This window comes from Aristolochia californica, unplaced genomic scaffold (genome assembly GCF_029961685.1).
Source record: "Aristolochia californica isolate CCGP_79_NKW_82.1479 unplaced genomic scaffold, dmAriCali1.0.hap1 SCAF_10, whole genome shotgun sequence".
Taxonomy (NCBI): domain Eukaryota; kingdom Viridiplantae; phylum Streptophyta; class Magnoliopsida; order Piperales; family Aristolochiaceae; genus Aristolochia; species Aristolochia californica.
The window spans coordinates 27,616,155-27,633,524 of record NW_027181771.1 but is presented as its reverse complement, the minus strand read 5'-3'; the positions used below and the strand labels follow the sequence as shown (position 1 = coordinate 27,633,524).

Here is a 17,370-nt window from a genome sequence, read left to right as displayed (position 1 = left end):
AAAAGAGTCATGAGTATATATATATATATATAAGTCTCAATGGACTTAAAACACCCAACCATGATGGACTTAAACTCCCAACCGAAGCAACACGCAAAAGGTTGGCCAAAGATGTATGTGAGAGTCAAATAAAGGATGGTAGGAGTAAGGTTGTCAAATAACCAATAGGTAATGGTTAAGTAGGAAGACAGGATGTTGAGGCCACCACTTCTTCAATAATAATGTCTCATCCAAAGAGACACAATAGTTGCAGCTGAAATGGGTCTGGGCCCATATATCACGAACCAAAATAATAAAAATCCTTGTAAAAAGAACCCATGAAATAATCCGATGCAATATGTTGACCAACGAATATGTTGCGAATACCTCAAAATAATAATCCAGTTGGAAAAAATGTTGAGTTGCACCGAGTCAAATAGTAGATCAATATAGCCAACTTGAGGCAGAAATATATGTAAACCTTGGGACCTGGACTTGTATACCGAGGTAGAAAAATCAGTGGGCCGAGTTGGGTTGGTCCAAGTTGACCCAAACATGAACAAAACCAATAAGTAGCCTCGGGTTGCTGGGTTAACTTGGCCTGGTTCGGGTTGGGCAAAACTAGCTTTGCCCGGATTTAATCAACGCTTCCAAACGTAGGAAGAAATATTAATTTGGTAACGGTGCTTCTTCCCCACGACATCAAACCAAACCAAAGAAAGTGACGAACAACAAAAATCTAGGAAAATCAACCACGATCTACTAATCAAGTTCCAACCGAGCAAATAGAGTAATTTACGAATCGGAGCAATACGACTTCCAGAAGAGGAAGATAAAAAAAAATTTGGAAGCTCACGGGATCTGTATCTCAGTATGGATATGCCAGCCGCAGTAGAAAAACAGAGACGACAACTCAGTGTTGGTGATTTCCGAGTAGAGCAGAACCGTGCAAAGTCCGTTGTCTCTGGAAATAATTTAAATCGGCAACAGTGGGTTGTCTTTCCCTGTCAGCCAAACAGAGCGGAATAGCAATGCATGTCCAAACAGAGAGGGCTTTCCAAAAATAATTCAATCCATAAGTGACCTTCCAGGAAAATAAGAATTCCAGCTGAGAGCTCTCCGAAATAAGAACCAGTACTAGAATAATAGAGCGAGAATAAAATCCAAAAATACGATCTTCTAGGCTGAAGACAATTTACTGGATGAGATTGAAGGCTGCTAGAAATACGATCTTCCTTCCAAAAATAATGTTGGAGATAGCGATGCCAACTACAGAGCAATCAGCGTGGTGCAACTTCAAGAGACAGAGAAGGATCTTCGCGGTCGGTGGTCATGAACCAAAAATTCCCAGAAATACAATAGTAGTATAGAGGTGGAAAACATAAAGCAAATAACTGGTATAGGGACTGAAAAAAAGATAAATACGAACCTACACTGCTTGAGATAATAGATCAGAAAAGAGTCAACTCACAGAACCAACTTTGTCCTATATCATATGGGCTTGGACCCATCTTCTAATACTCTTGGATATGTGGGTCTTCCTTGATCCTATGGGCATGGACCCATCTTCTAACACACTTGGATATGTGGGCCTTCCTTGGTCATGTGGGCTTGGGTTCATCTTCCAACAATCAAGTTCTTTCGATAAAAGTGTGATGTTGAACAAAGGTTCAATATTGAGTCTTTTTGGCTCATAAGAGATAAGTTTTTTTCCTCTATTTTTTTCTTGAGATAACTATTGTTATGGTTCTTGGAAAAGAGGATGGTTCTTGATATGATTAGTTCATAATTTTTTTCAATTATCTCACCTTATGAATTAAGTTCTTGGTTGGTTATCTTCAGTATGCTCAACTCATGCTTCTTTATAAAAAGAATCAATTTGTTATGATTAATGCTATTGTGAAGCTTGGTTAATTTTTTTTATTGATCAAGGCATGTTATTCTCTTGCTTCGTCCATGCTTTGTGATCGAAGGTGGTGCATATGTGTGTTATTTTTTCCTTAAAGATCGAAGGTATGGCTACAAGATGAGTTTCAGTTTGTTGAACTCATGAAGGATTTGTGAATTGCCGAAAGTTTTTTTGTGATGTTGGATTTAGAATCCCATGACAAGGTCTTTGACCAAGGTGGTGAGAAAGGAGAGGAAGAAGAGGAGGAGAGGAAAGGAGAGGAAGAAAGAAGAAAAGAGAGAAAGAGAAAGACGACTAGAGAGAGATGGAGAGAGAGAGAGAGCTCGCGAGAAGAGAGAAAGGCTAGGGATGAATTTGAGAGAAGAGGGGAGACTTGAATGATCTACCCCTTGCCTTGAGCCTCTATTTATAGTTTATGAAGGAAGGTGACAATGACTACAATGCCCTTAGGGCTACAAACTCTCAAAAAGAAAAGACATAAGTATACATACATCATCTTTTTTAATTATACCCTTGTGTCATCCTTATGAGGATCATTAAATTATGTTTTGTGCCACCTCCTTGACGTGGGTAAGATATTTACCTTAATGTCACTTAAGGAGTCTTCTAACCCCCTCAAGCTAGTGGAGATAAAATATCGTAGATACCCAGCTTTCCAAATATATTGGTTAAGATCTTGAATGTGTAAGAATGTTTGCCACTTGGCTCTTGTCATGAAACAATATTGAGAGATAAGATACTAGCCAAAAAAATTTCCCGTATAAAGTGGCAATTTACCTCAATGTATTTTGTCCTATCATAGAAGATATGATTTGAAGTGATATGAATGACCGCCTGGTTGTCGCAATATAATTCCATAAAAGCTCCTTTATAGAATCCCAATTTAGTAAGAAGGGATTTGATCCATAGAAGTTCAATGATTGTGTAGGCCATAACTCTATACTTTGCTTCTGTATTGGAGTTTGAAACAACATTCTTCTTCTTCCTTTTCCATGTAATCATTGTTTGTGTCTTTTAAGTCTATTTTTGATTTACAATGTGGAGTTTGTCAATTGACTAAATAGTACAAACATTCTATGGTCTAGAATTAAGTGTTGCTTCCTTTTCGTTGGTTTATACCAATGTCTAGGGACCATAAATGTTTCAAATATTACTCAATCAAAATACTTTATTTTTTATGACTATTCTCGAGCAACATGGTTATTCTTGATGAAAGATAGGTTTGAAGTTTTACCTATTTTTCAATCATTCCGTGCTATGAGTTCCACTCATTTGGTTTGATGATGAATATTATTTGGTCAAACTATGCCAAAGAATATATGTCTGGTGAGTTTCAATCTTTTTGTAGTGCTCACGGCATTATTCATTAAACGTCATGTGCTTAAACTCCATAACAAAATAGGGTGGGTGAACAGAAAAATAAGCACTTAGTTGAAGTTGTCAGGGCTCTACTATAGTGTACGAATATACTTCATTTTTATTGGCCACATGCATTTCTAACTGCATGCTTTCTTATCCACTGATTGCTATCTTTGATTCTACAAAACAAGTCCCCACACTCTATATTATTTCCACATGATAATGTTTTTCCCTTCCCTTGAAGGTTTTTGGTTGTACTTGTTTTGTGCATGAAACATCTCCCCATGCAAATAAGTTGCAACTTTGATTTCTCAAATGTATTTTTTTGGGATACTCTCATACCAAAAGGGGTATGAATGTTTTCAACCTCTTCAAAGAGAATATTTGTGTATGCAGATGTGTCCTTGACTGAGAAGCAATTGTCTTACCCATTGGGTGGTTTCTCACCCTCTACAGATTTTCCCAAGCCTCTTGTGGCATTGAAGGATCCACCTTGTTCCAGCACTAACAACATTCCTATCCATACCCCTATGACATCGGCTAACCATCCTCCTATGGAGTCCATAAATCCTCTTGAGATGAGTTATCCTCCTTCATCTACCATTGTGTTTGGTCCTCCATATGACACTAGGCCTATTGCAATTCAAAAGGAGCCTTGGTCGTGCACTCAACTGTCTACTTCTCACCCTATGTCTATTTTTTTATCTACTCATTGATTGTCTTCTACTTGTTACACATTTCTTGCCTCTCTTTCTTATATTCCACTTCTTATGTCTTACCATGAGTCCCTTCAGCATCCAGAATGGAGAGCAGCCATGGAGGAAGGACGTTGATAGTTAAACATAACCTAGATGGCTCTATGGCAAGGGATAAATCTTAACTTGTGACTAAATGATACATTCAATGTGATGGCATTGATTATGAGGAGACATTCTCTCTTGTGGGAAAGTAAAATTTTGTACACATTCTTTTCTCTCTTACAAAAAATTCTCGTTGGTCCTTATATTAACTTGATGATGTCAAGAATGTGTTTTTTAATGGTGACATTAAGGAAAAAATTTATATGAATCAACCACCTGGATTTGTGGTTTCTACAGATTATAAAATTCTTTATATCAGTTGAAACAATCCCCAAGAGCTTGGTTTGATAACTTTAGGTGAGTCATGCTCTAATTTGGGTTTACAAGATGTGGCATAGACCACTCAGTTTTTGTCAAAAATACTAACAAGGGTGTTGTTCTCGTAGTTCTGTATGTCGATGATATTGTCATTATAGGAAGTGACACAGAAAGTATTAACCACATCAAAATAAAATCAATGCAAGGAATTCAAGACCAAAGACTTGGGATTCCTCAAATCCTTCCTTGGAATTGAAACAAAAGTATTGTAATCCAGGCATGGTATTGTTTTATCACAACAAAATATGTACTTGATCTGCTTAATGAGACAAGTATGTTGGAATGTCGTCTTGATAGATCACCCCTATGGACGCTAATGTAAAATTATGTGATGGTTTTGGGGAAGATGTATATGGAGAGAAGTATCAAAAGCTAGTAGGGAAATTATATATATCACTGTTACTAGACCCGATATCTCATTGACAAGCCCTAGAACAAATCCTTCACTACTTAAAAAAGGCTCTTGGTCCAGGATGCTTATAAAAATATCATGGTGATATTGATGTCGAAGGTTTTGCCGATGCTAATTGGGCAGGATCTTTGGATAACCGAAAATCTACTTTTGACTATTGTACATTGGTTGGAGGAAGCCTAGTAATGTGTAAAAGCAAAAAGCAGAATGTTGTTGTTAGATCCAATGTAGAGGCTGAATACAGAGTTATGGCACATGTGAAAAGTAAACTAATATAGATAAAATCATTCCTCATAGAAATTAATATTCAAACGAGACACTCCAATGAAACTTCATTTTGATAACCAAACAACTATTCACATTGTCTCCAATCTAGCCTTCCATGAGTAGACAAAAACATATTAAGGTTGATTGTCACTTTGTCAGGGATAAGTTACAAGCAGAAGTAATAAGCTTTGAGTATGTCTCATCTCAAAGATAGGTTGTTGAAATGTTTACAAAACCGATTGTTTTGAGGAACTTGACTACTACATGCTCCATGCTGAGAGTGTATGATGTGTTTCCACCACTGGCTTGAAAGACAGTGTTAAACAAGGGTGGCATATTATATAATTAATCTTATTTTTTATGTCCTGTATTTTATAGCCTTAGGATAAAGGATACTTTTATATTTTTGTAGTATGAATCAATATATATAGTTAAGGGGAGGATTAGGGATTCATTCAAAACCCTAATCACTCCACGTTTCTCTCCACTCGAGTTCCTCTCTTTCTCTCTCACAACCTCGTCTTTTGTTCTTTCCTTTAATCCCTTTTCTACTCTTCTTCTCTTCTCACCTTCCTCACACTCAAAGGTTTGTCATGCACTAATAATGGAATCCTAAAATTCAACAGAAACAAAAGTTTACCAAAAGAATTTGTCCTCTAGATGGTTTCATAGTGTCCAACAAATACGAAGAAGTGGTGTTGCTTAGGATTGATGTTGCACTTGAGCCTACATCAATGCCACTTCAGGGAGATAATAAAGTTGATTTCTTCAAGAACACCCACTCTACATAGGCCAATGGATGAGCACATGAGGATAATAGAGTTACAATGTTAATATTTATTATTTACATAATTTATTTATTTATTGAATTAAATTTAAATAAATTATTTATAAAAATGTACAACTTTAACAAGAATAGATGGACATTTTAGTGTAGGAGGCACGGGTTGCAAGTGTGGAGCCTAGCTATGAGGCAATATTTGATCCAATGATGGGTGTTCGGATTGGCTATGAGAAAGGGATAAGTCTTCATGCTCGCACTTTCTACAACTTAATGTTTAGGTGCCATCATTGCAACCTAGCTAATTGACTTAGAGGAGACAAATGAAGAGCTTATATGGACGAGGGAGGTAGTCACATTGCTTCCGCTCGCATACCACATCTTGTGCTATACTTGGCAGCGCGAGCTTTACTCTGCCGCTGCCCATCTTTTCCACCCCGGTGATTGGAAGGAGTCTCTCTTTCTTGGAAAGGAAAGACGAGAGAGTCTCCACCAAGGAGACGCCTTCGCTAAAACACATAGGAAGCAAATGACAAGAACTCTCAGACTCTCTTCTACAACAAGAACAAAACCAATTTCTGTAGGCCATATGTCTCATAAGAGAGAGTACTCATAAGAGCAGATGATCTCTGTCCGCCCTGTCAAAGCAAATTTGTTGTCTCAGGGACCCAGAAGTCCTGTCTAGTCGCTCTGCTCTGCTGCTTCAACAGTTAAACCACTTTTGATTTGCAGAAACAATGAAGAAACATCCAAAAACGTCGTTTTCTTTTCGGATTGTACAAAGTTCTTATCTTTACAATTTCTATGCATGAATTTGTTTTTAATTGGATGGAGCTTGGATACGTCATCCATGAATCCCCCAACATTGCAGTGACAACTTAAGTTGAATAACTAATTGTTTGGTATTTTTCTTCACAAAAAGGACTTCCAATAATGAAGCCGAAAGCAGCCCAAGACTATAAAAACATCTTAGACTTCCTCTTCCCCATGAATCCTCATTCTCTGCTCCGCCATTTGTACTTCTTTAGCTAACTAGAACCAAAACATAACAGCAGCCTGCACTTCCCCTTTTGTTTCCTTCACGTGAAGCTCCCTTTTTCGCCGAAAACGGGAGAGACGGGTCTTTCCCTCTTTAATTAAAGGTTCTTAAGAACTGGTTGTAAGCTACCGAATGAAACTTTTAGGTGTTTGGTCATTTAATAAAAGGCGAAGCCAACTCTTTCGGTCTTATTTCGTTGGAAAATAATTGAAGCAGCACTGTCTGGTGATCGTCGTGTTGCTGCATGTGCAAATTCGGATAAATAAACGCTTCTGCTGCCATTTGCAGTGGCGATTCTTCAAGTTTTAATTTATTCTTCTTCTTCTTCTTCGGAGATAACAATGGTTATGAGGAGGAAAAAGAGGAAAATCTGGATAAGATCGTTGCTTTTAAATAGAGAATGAGGGACAGCCATGTTCGATGACAGAGTATTGGGTTGCCAACAACTAAAGATACTCCAATAATTGTGAAGTGACGGCAGAAGGTTAGTGGATTCCCGGCAAAGACGAACCAGAGAGGCTGACCTTTTCGTACAAAACGAAAACAGGGTCAGAGGGAAAGAAACGGATTTTCAATTGATCCTTTCCTGTATCCGCTATCCTCTCTCAAAAGTTCGTTCATTTTAGGGTATACATGTGGAGAGAAGAAAAAATTCACTGGGTTTTGAGTCGGGAACGGATTTTTCCGAATTGGAAAATCTCAGGGACGGCTTGGCTTAGGTAATCTAACTCTGACGCTTTTGGCCTGTAGCGCCCCATTGGCATAAGTGGGATTCGGAGAGAGAAACTTGAAACCGAATTACGTTGCAACGTGTGTAACAAGTTTGATCATCCCGTCAAATTGGTCCCCCGGCGTCTGGTAATTTATTGGCCCGGTGCTTGCGCCTCGGTCCTCTTTGGAGGCCCTGCGCCGACGCTTTCAAAATCGTAGTCAAGCCAACGATTAATTCCGGAGGACTTATCCTTTTTTGTCCCTTAATATCTAATATTATTATTTTTTAATAAAATAAATATAATTAATTGAGGTATTCTTTTTTTCCTTTAGACTCGAGTTCTGGTTCAAATTTGATTAAAAAATTTAAGCTCAAATTCGATTCTAAATTTAGGCTAAAAACTGTGCCTGAATTCGAAGTACTCCAATCATATTCAAACTTGGCTATACTCCGTGACGACCCCTAGCCGCGGCTGCCAGTCAATCGAGCGTCTGCTCACAAAGACACTCCAGGCTCACGTGATCACCGCTGCCGCCGTGTCACGCGCTTCAGCCGCCGATTCTGTCTATTTAGTGTTACGAATTGGCTGCCGGACCTTATTTCTTCCGCTCCAAGGTAAGGGGGAGTTTACCAAAACTGCCCTCGCCTTTTTCACGGCAAGGCATTTAAATTTTACGCGTTGATTCGAAGATATGAAATCTTCGAGGCAATCTAGACCGTGAATCGAGGTTGAGGCGGGTATCCTCTTTATGTGCCGTGTAAGGGCCTTCCACGCGTCGTTATCCTTTTCTTTATGACACGTGTGAACTTGTCGAAAAATTAAATCTCTTGATGCTTTAACCATGAACCTAGCCTCGTTACGAGACCAAGTTCTGAGCAACTGGTCATGAAATAATTACCTTCATTTAAATTATCGTTGGGAGCATTTTAGGTATTTCACATCTACATTGCTTTTCATTTTTTTTCATTTAAGTCCGTCTCGGGGTATCTTGCGCTCCATCCTTTGGGTTGCAGCGGGCATTTCATCCTTCTTCCTCCCTTTGGATCAGAGGGTTGCATTGCAAAAGTCCAGTGATTTGAATTGTTTTCCATTTCGATTTCCTTCTTCGGTTGTAATTTTGGATGACCAAAGGGTTTATGGTTCTGAATTGCGGGTTGGCTGATGAAATAGACTGGGATTGTGGCTATCTTTGAGGGAATTAGGGTTTCGAATATTGGCAAGAATGGGGATCTTCGAATAATTTTGATCAGTTTTGGAATCGTGATTCGATAGGGGAGTTAGGTTTTTCGAGTGCACGGTTTTCATAGAATTGCGGGAGAAATTTTGTGGTTTCTTTGATTCTTCCCGAAAATTTGAAGACCTTCCATTTCCGTTATAAAAACTGAAGCTGTTATCGTTTTTTTGTAATTCGTTTCGGACTGAATCTTTCGTCTGCATTCTTTTGCTCTAAAGTTGATATCCTTCTTGTGGCAACATTTATATTTGCGTACATGCCGTCTTTAGCCTGAATTTCGAGTTTTCCATGCTTTTAATGGCGAAACTGGAGTCTGCGCCAAGAACCAGAACGAGGTTCGAGTGGGCTTTTGAGCGCGGGGATGTCACGCATACTATGGCGGTCGCCGTAAATGCCCGAAATCATGTTGAACCGGATTGCCGAATCTGTGCCGCTGCAGGGGATCTTTTGCTTAGGTTAGCCGGAGGAGGCGAGCAGTTTGTTGGTCAGATTGGGGGTTTCAGCCACGAGAGTGAGCATGACCTGGCAGCTATGGTGAGTGAATTTTTGGAGAGCAGCAGTTCGGGAGCAGAGTCTAGGTCCTGTAGTGATAGCGATTCTGAGTATTCTGATTTAACCCATCTGGCTGAGAAGATATCGGTAAGGTTCTATTTCTTTCTTTCCTTTTGCTGCTTTCTGTTACTCTTTTGGGAAGTTCTTGGTAGACGGTTTTGTTCTGTTTGGAATGTTTAATTCGTTTCTCTATCTTTCTATAATTTATTTATTTATTTATTTATTTATTTATTTTTATAGTTATTGTTGTTGTACTTGTTACTTTACTTGTGGAACAAGAAGAACAAAATTTTTCATTTTCTACTTCAAGATTTGGTTTGTAGATTGCGGTAGTGATCTTTTTTGGCTGAAATCATTAGCCAGTGCCCGGATTATGCTTAAATATTCAAATGAAATGTTTTTTGAAGGGTTGAAAATTTTGACTTGATTAGTAAATTTGATTGTTTTTACTTTATGCAATTAGATCTCTAGGTCTCATGTAAAGCATTTGTTGTTGATTAATGTTGTTCATTTAGATGTATCTAAACTTACCTTGAGAAGAAAGCTAGATGTTCCAATCATCAATTTTTACCTTGCAATCTAAGGTTTAGTGCGTGCTGGTTCATCTCCTTCTGTGACCAGCTCTCTGATTTTCATATGCTCAGTCCTGTGCTTAACTTAAGTCAAGAGTCTGGTTTTCTTGAGCACCGTAGGTGTCTGAGATTGATGAATTTGTAGAATGCCTAGCTTTTTTAACAGTAGAAGGTTTCTCTAATCGGTGGGGGTAAAGATGAATTTTTCTGTACTCTATATGCTTTGGTGGTGCTTAACACGCACATAAAGTAAACATGGTTTCTAGGCACCACTGAGGTGTTATATTGATTGGATTTGTTTAGCAACTAAAACCAGTAGGCAAGGTAGTTTTCTTGCCAGTATTTTGATAGTTACCTATCACTGAAAGTGTTAGTAATTATTCATGTAAGAGCTTCTCTCCTGCCGGGGGAAGCGGCTATATCGTAATCTTGTCTTGCAGCACTTTTTTTAATGCTTTCTTGTTTATAGCTTGTCACGATTACATCTAACAGACTGTTGGTCGTGTGCAGTTTCACAAGGATGCAGGTCAGTTTGAGAATGACTTGCTCGCGATGGTCCAGTCTCTAATACTTTCAATCAATGAGAAAGACCTTCAGTATATTCAGAGTGGCACTTGCAATGCAAGGTGCATTCGGAATTCTGTTGTCAAGCATCTCCAATTTTCTGGTTATGATGCTGCTGTATGTTCATCAAAGTGGCATGGTTTCGGCAAGGTCCCAGGAGGTACCCCTCCCTCTCCCTCTCTCTCTCTCTCTCTCTCTCTCTCTCTCTCTCTCTTTCTCATATCCTGATTATATGCTGTATTTTTTTAAGGTGATCATGAATACATTGATGTAGTCATTGATGGAACTAGCAACACTGAACGCATGATTATTGATATCGACTTCAGAAGTCACTTTGAGATAGCCAGAGCGGTCCAATCATATGCCAGGTTATTGAAATCTCTTCCTGTTGTGTATGTTGGCACTCTGACCAAACTCAGACAGTACCTTCAAGTCATGGCAGAAGCTGCAAGGAACTCACTGGAGCAGAACTCCATGCCTCTCCCTCCTTGGAGGTCATTGGCTTATTTGCAAGCAAAGTGGCATTCAGAATATGAGAGAAAGCTGAGCCAGGAAACCTGGAGCAACCCCCACATCGATATTATAACTGGTTCTTGCCATAGACAATGTATTGGGCATCTGAGGAGATTAAAATCTGCTCTCCTGGCTGAGATCGAGGCAGACAGATTTCTGAGACCCGCAGTGCGTGACAGTAGTAACAACCGCAGAGTGAAGATTGACAGATGGAGGCAGCCTGTAGACTTGTACAATCGTTGATGGAGCGGAAACAGAAGTATTCAATTTTTCTTACTGTAGTATCAAGAACATCGTTCGGGCTTCTTAATTGCAGAATAACACATTTTTTTGGGTACCTAATAAGCTGGGAACTGAAAAAGAAAGTCAGATTCCCATTAATCCCACAGAAGTAAATAGTAATTCATTTCTTTTTGTTGGTGGCATGGCATTGGCCCATATTCTGTGGTGTATACACTGGTTGGTTCCTGTGCTTTGCTTGAGATTGCTGCGTACAGGTATGTGTTCTACCACAAGCGATAAGTAGTGTGAAAAAGGCTTTGCCTGTTTTTGAGAAGATGGAAGTTTTGTCCGTGCAGCTTTGGCTGTTTTTGAGAGGATGGAAGTCTTGTCCGTGCAGCCTTGCCTGTTTTTGAGAGGATGGAAGTCTTGTCCGTGCAGCTATCTGTTATGTTCATGAAAAATTGTCACATTGTTTTTCCTCATGTCAATAATTACTACGTTGAATATGATTAGTTTTTCAGTTATGTTTGTATTGCTTTAGTATATATGTGCCACTTTTGAGCGGCTGTGTTGACAACTAACGATGTCCTTCTATTCATAGAATACAACATCGTATGTAATTCATAGAATTTGGCCAAACAAATGGCTGTAGTTTTGACCGAGATGAGGGGTGGTATAAGCAAAATGACACTCGTTTGACTCCTTCGAGGTGAAAAATAGAGGAAGATGATACAGATGACAAGATAGTGATAATTGATGAGTTCATAAAAAAATGGATATGGGGTGAGAGGTCTGGTACTAGACCTCAGCTCTTTTCAAAGAGCCAATTGGTCGAGTATTAAATGGAGGACAACAAAATGAGGGGAAGCTGGAGAAATTACATCTAAAGGAGTTGGAGACTCTACAAGTGAGGTGTCAGCAAATGCTTTAGGGAGTTGAAAAGATCAGTAATCTCAGCTATGAATCGCGGAGTTGTCGATGGACACAACTGGCTTAGGAAACTCATTCACAAGAGAGAAACCAGGTGGGGCACGTGTGGACGAATAAAAAGGTTGCTCTTAAAAAAGTCATATCTTTGGATACAAACATTTTCTTGAGTGAAAGATTATAACACACATTCTTTTTTAGTACAAGAGTACCCCAAACAGGAGAATGGTGATTGATCATTAAAAATGGATGATGGTAATCTATTGATAAGAAAATATGCAATAAGGATAGCATGGGGCCAATAGAAGTGGGGTGCATGCATATGTTGAAGGAAGGCCCGAGTAACCTCAAGGTGTCTATTTTTTCTTTCAACCCCACCATTTTGTTGTGGTGTGTAGACACAAGAGGTTTGATGTATGCTTTTAGGATTCTTCAAACTTAATATTAAATATTTTTTATGAAAAGTTTTAAATGTGGGTTAAACTTTGGACGCGGCTCGAGATTGAGCTCAAAGGCTAACATTCTTGGGCTTGAGCTCGATGCCAATTTTAGTCTCGAGGTTGAGTTCAAGTTCTCAATATTTAAATCAAGCAAAACTCAAATATATGCAGGTTTGAACTTGGCTAAGCTCAAGAGTGTATAAAAGTGATGTTTTGTGTATAAGTCATGTTTTTAAATAAGTCACATTGGCACAATAAGTTTAGACAAGTATTTTTTTTATCAGACAATAATAAATTTTATTCTCTTGTTTTTGTCATAGGTGGGAATTTTGCTCATGCGAACGGGGACTTAACATATTTTTTTCTAGCACAAAGAAAAAGAGCTGGAGTTTATAAATTTTTAATGGATTTATAATTTTTTTTTTGGGTGATTGTAAATTTGATATTGATATTTTATTTAAATTATTCTATTTTGATTATTGAATAAAGTTTATGCATAATATTTAGCATTATTTATGAACTATTTTACATGTAGTGTATAGACAAATTTGTGTAGGGTTTATGTACAGAGGCCATGCCCAAATTTATGTATTATTTTATATATAATTTATTTGACATATATTTTATGCAAAGTTTTAAATATTGGTTGGAGCTCAAACCCGACTCGATCTTGAGCTCAAAATCGGTTAAAATTCTTGGGTTGGAGCTCGATTATAATTTTAGGCTTAAGACTAGGATCAACTCAAGCTCGAATTCGAAGTATTTATATCAAACCCAGCTCAAATATATGCAGGTTTGAGCTCGGTTTGGCTCGATGTCACCCCTAGTTGGAGGTAACCTGGTTACATGGAGAAGCAAAAAGCAATGTTATTGCGAGGTCTAGTGCAAAAGCAAAATATAGAGCTATGATCCACACAATCAATGAGCTTCTATGGATCAGATCCATTCTTACTGAATTGGGATTCTATAAAGGAGTTTCTATGGAATTATATTGTGACAACCAAGCAACTATTTATATTACTTCAAATCATGTCCTCCATAAGAGGACAAAACACTTTGAGGTAGATTGCGACTTTATACAAGAGAAATTTCAGGCTAGTATCTTATATCTCAAACATGTTTAATCATAAGGGCAGGTGGTAGACATTCTTACGAAATTAGTCACATTCAATATTTTAACTACTATATACATCAAGGTGGGTATCTATAATGTTTTCTCTCCCCCAGCCTGAGGGGGTATTGGAAGACATCTTGAAGTAGCATCAAAGTAAATACTTCTCCCGTGTCAAGGAGGCAGCAAATGAGGTAATTTGAAGGTCTTCTCATAAGGATGACACAAGGGTGTAATTAAAGAAGATGATATATGTTTAGATATATCTTTTCTTTTACAAAGTTTGTATCCATAAGGGCATTGTGGTCATTGTAAACCTCCTTCCACAACTATAAATAGAGACTCAAGGCATGAGGTAGATCATTGAGTCTCTGCTCTTCTCTCTCAAATTCGTTCCTAGAATTGTCTCATCTCCCAAACTCTCTCTCTCCATCTCTCTAGTCAGGTTCTCTCTTCTTTCTCTCCTCTCCTCCTTTTCTTCCTCTACTCTTTTACTACCTTGGTCGAGGGCCTTGTCACGGGATCCTAAATTCAACACTACCATTCTTGGCAGTTAGCACATTATGCTTACAATTTTGCCTATCCACTAAAATCCAATAAGAACCTAGATAATCATACCTAGAGGCTATAAGAAGACTTTTTCGTACTTTATTTGGTATTCAACATTCAATCATAAACTTAATTGGGTACTCAAATTCTTGCAAGCTACTATTTGATAGAAAGAGTAGATGCAATAGTTGCTAAATGATAGATGTTAGAAGATGGGCTCAAGTCCACATGTCCAAAGAAGAAAGCCCACACATCCAAGAGGTGTGGCATATTGGTAAATAAGAAGACTTCTCATAAAGATGGTATGAAAATGTAATTACTTGTCTAGTTATGTCTCTTCTCTTGTAATGTTATAGCCCTAAGGTATTGTAAAAACTATAAATAGAGGCCCTTGGCTAAGCGTAGAGCTTTAATTCTCTCCTCTCTTCTTTAATGCATCCAAACTCTCCTCTCCCTTCTCTTTGAAGTCGATCTCTAAACTCTCTCTCCTTTCTCTCTTTTTCTCTTCTTCTCTTCTTCTCCTCTCCCTCTTTGGCTCGAGATCATTATGAAAGAGTCCTAAATTCTACAATAGAAAACATGCAAATTTCTTGAACCAACTATTGGTATCATGTAATAACTATTGATATCAATTTCTTGGTTTTCTAAGAAACAACATTGTATGGCTCCTTTTCCAATTTAGTACACAACAATTGGCAGTTGTCATATACAACTCCTATAAATGAACATCTTAATCTATGGATTGAATCAAAGACAAAACTCTTATCTATTATGATACTCGAAAGTCATTAACTTAAGGAAGAACCTGACTCCTTATTCTCGATATAAACAGAATTGGGAACATCTACTATCAACAATTGATATCAACCACTTTCTCGAGAATTAGGCCAACAAAAAAAATTCCTATCGAAAAGAACAATGAGCGGATATTTTTATTGCCCATAGGAGTTGATCGGTTTTCTAAGCTAGGTAGCAAATTAGGCATGAACAATCCTTATTGACTAGCCAACTCAAGATTAGAATAATGGGTATCCCATATGTAGCCTAGGATGAACACTTACATGTATAACCTTCATATCCGATTAGGCCCCCATACTTTGATACTAGATGGTACTTTTAAACAATTAAACATTTAGAAATTGGTATAAAATATATTAGATGATGTTTGTATATCTAACAACTGGTATAGCAATATCAATACCTTAATAATTGGAACATCTACATAACAATTGGTATCATTGGAGAATATCTGCACATCCCATCTATCTCCTTTGTCATGAAAACAAATTAAAATTTCTTATTTTCTCTACCTTTATCTCTACTTGAACCTTCTTTGTTCATACTTTTTTTATGTGTTGATTTTCTCGAAAAGAGAAAAACTTCACTAATTTCTTGTAATATGAGTACATGAACCCCTATTTATAATAGAGGAAAGTAGTAGGGTCTAATTACAATTAAACTACCCTGTCCCGATTACACCCAAAGTCTAACACTTAAAGATAAGTCCTAACATAATTAAACAACTGAACATAAATAGAAGACTAACATACCTAAAACACCTTTTAACTGAAACTCTTCTATGAAACCTCCTTCCATAATAATTCTGGCTATCTAAGACTTCTTCTTGTGAGAGTTATGTAAAACTCTTCCATATCTGCTCTTCAACATTATGGATGACAAAAAGGGAGAGAAAATATTTATTCAAGAGGGATAGAAAATGACATATCTAGGAGATAAATTTTAGCATAAATTAAGGGGACTCCACACCTCATGTAGTTAGGTTGGTTCACAGAAGAATACATTACATGTTCAAATTTAGGGGGAGTAAAGTTCCAATGCATGTTTAAAACTAGGGAAGCCCACCCTAAGGAAGTTAAGTCCATGAGTTATAATGCTAGACCTTTTAGGACCTTACATCATATGGTTGATGAATTTTGGATATGCTCATTTGGTAATCTCATACCATTTTTCAAAATTATCAACAGGTACTTTGATTATTTTTATACTTTAAGCTAGGGATTTTGTCATCATAAAAAAGGGGGAGATAGTTAGAATGGACAAATCATGATTGGTCGCCAGTATTTTGATGATAACAAAATGGGTAGTTTAAAATTGTGCTACTAATGGTGTTATCAATGTGATTAGACACAAAGTCTTCCATCACCGGTGGTATGATGATTTAGCCCACTTGGTGGTTAGCCGACATGAATAGGGTCAAACCCCGAATAGGACTAAGTAGCAGTAGAAGTCATGTTGAGCCTATCAGATACTACATTGTGTTCAAAATGGTAGTGTGAAAAAATGGTATCAGAGCCAAGGATTAGCTTTAGTTATTTCTGTTTAGGTTTACATACTCCCAAAACAGTTACAACCCAAAATCAGTCACATCCCAAACAACATTTATAAATTACAAATATACCAAAGACCTCAATCGGTCAGTCAGAAGGAACTTAACGTCCTTCATATGACACAGTGTTAAAAACTGGATAGACTCATATTTGTCCAATAATAGGCTATCCACATGGATGGCATGACAAACATAATCCAATATTGAACAATATAATGGATTTAGTTGGTGATATTCATCACATTTTCTTTATGAAAAGTTGTTGTGAGAAATACACTACAAAATACGTTGTCTTCCTATGCCTTGGAATAGAAAGCGACGTTAACGAACAAGTACAAAAGCTCAAGAGAAGAATAAATACCCATCTTGAGATACTCAAAGGAGGATATACTCAATCAATAGTAAAACTCCTTACAGACCTATAAAGTTTTGTGGATTATGAAATTCAACACTCTAGGATATTAGAACATGTCCGAGAGATGAAAACTAAATTGGTTAATAACAAACCAAGTTGAAAAGAATTACAAGAAGTTATTTTTAAAATAGCTTCAATAAAAAACCAACAAAGTGTAGATAAAGATCCTCTTATACGAGACATCTACGCTTTAACTCAAAACAATGAACTAAGAGAACTTGTTGTTCAACATACCTCTCTGTTCATAACTTTATATCAATTGGAACGTCTTCTCCAGATTTTGTTCC

At 37.6% G+C, this 17,370-nt stretch overlaps 1 protein-coding gene across 1 annotated transcript; it reads left to right on the top strand.

The window, feature by feature from the left end:
- Positions 1 to 8,620: 8,620 nt before the first annotated feature.
- On the top strand, positions 8,621 to 11,843 carry LOC137942184 (uncharacterized). Its single transcript, XM_068787882.1, has 3 exons — positions 8,621 to 9,510; positions 10,506 to 10,719; positions 10,810 to 11,843. Exons 1-3 carry the CDS (start codon positions 9,160 to 9,162, stop codon positions 11,313 to 11,315), a joined length of 1,071 nt encoding a protein of 356 aa, XP_068643983.1. The 5' UTR covers positions 8,621 to 9,159; the 3' UTR covers positions 11,316 to 11,843.
- Positions 11,844 to 17,370: the final 5,527 nt, after the last annotated feature.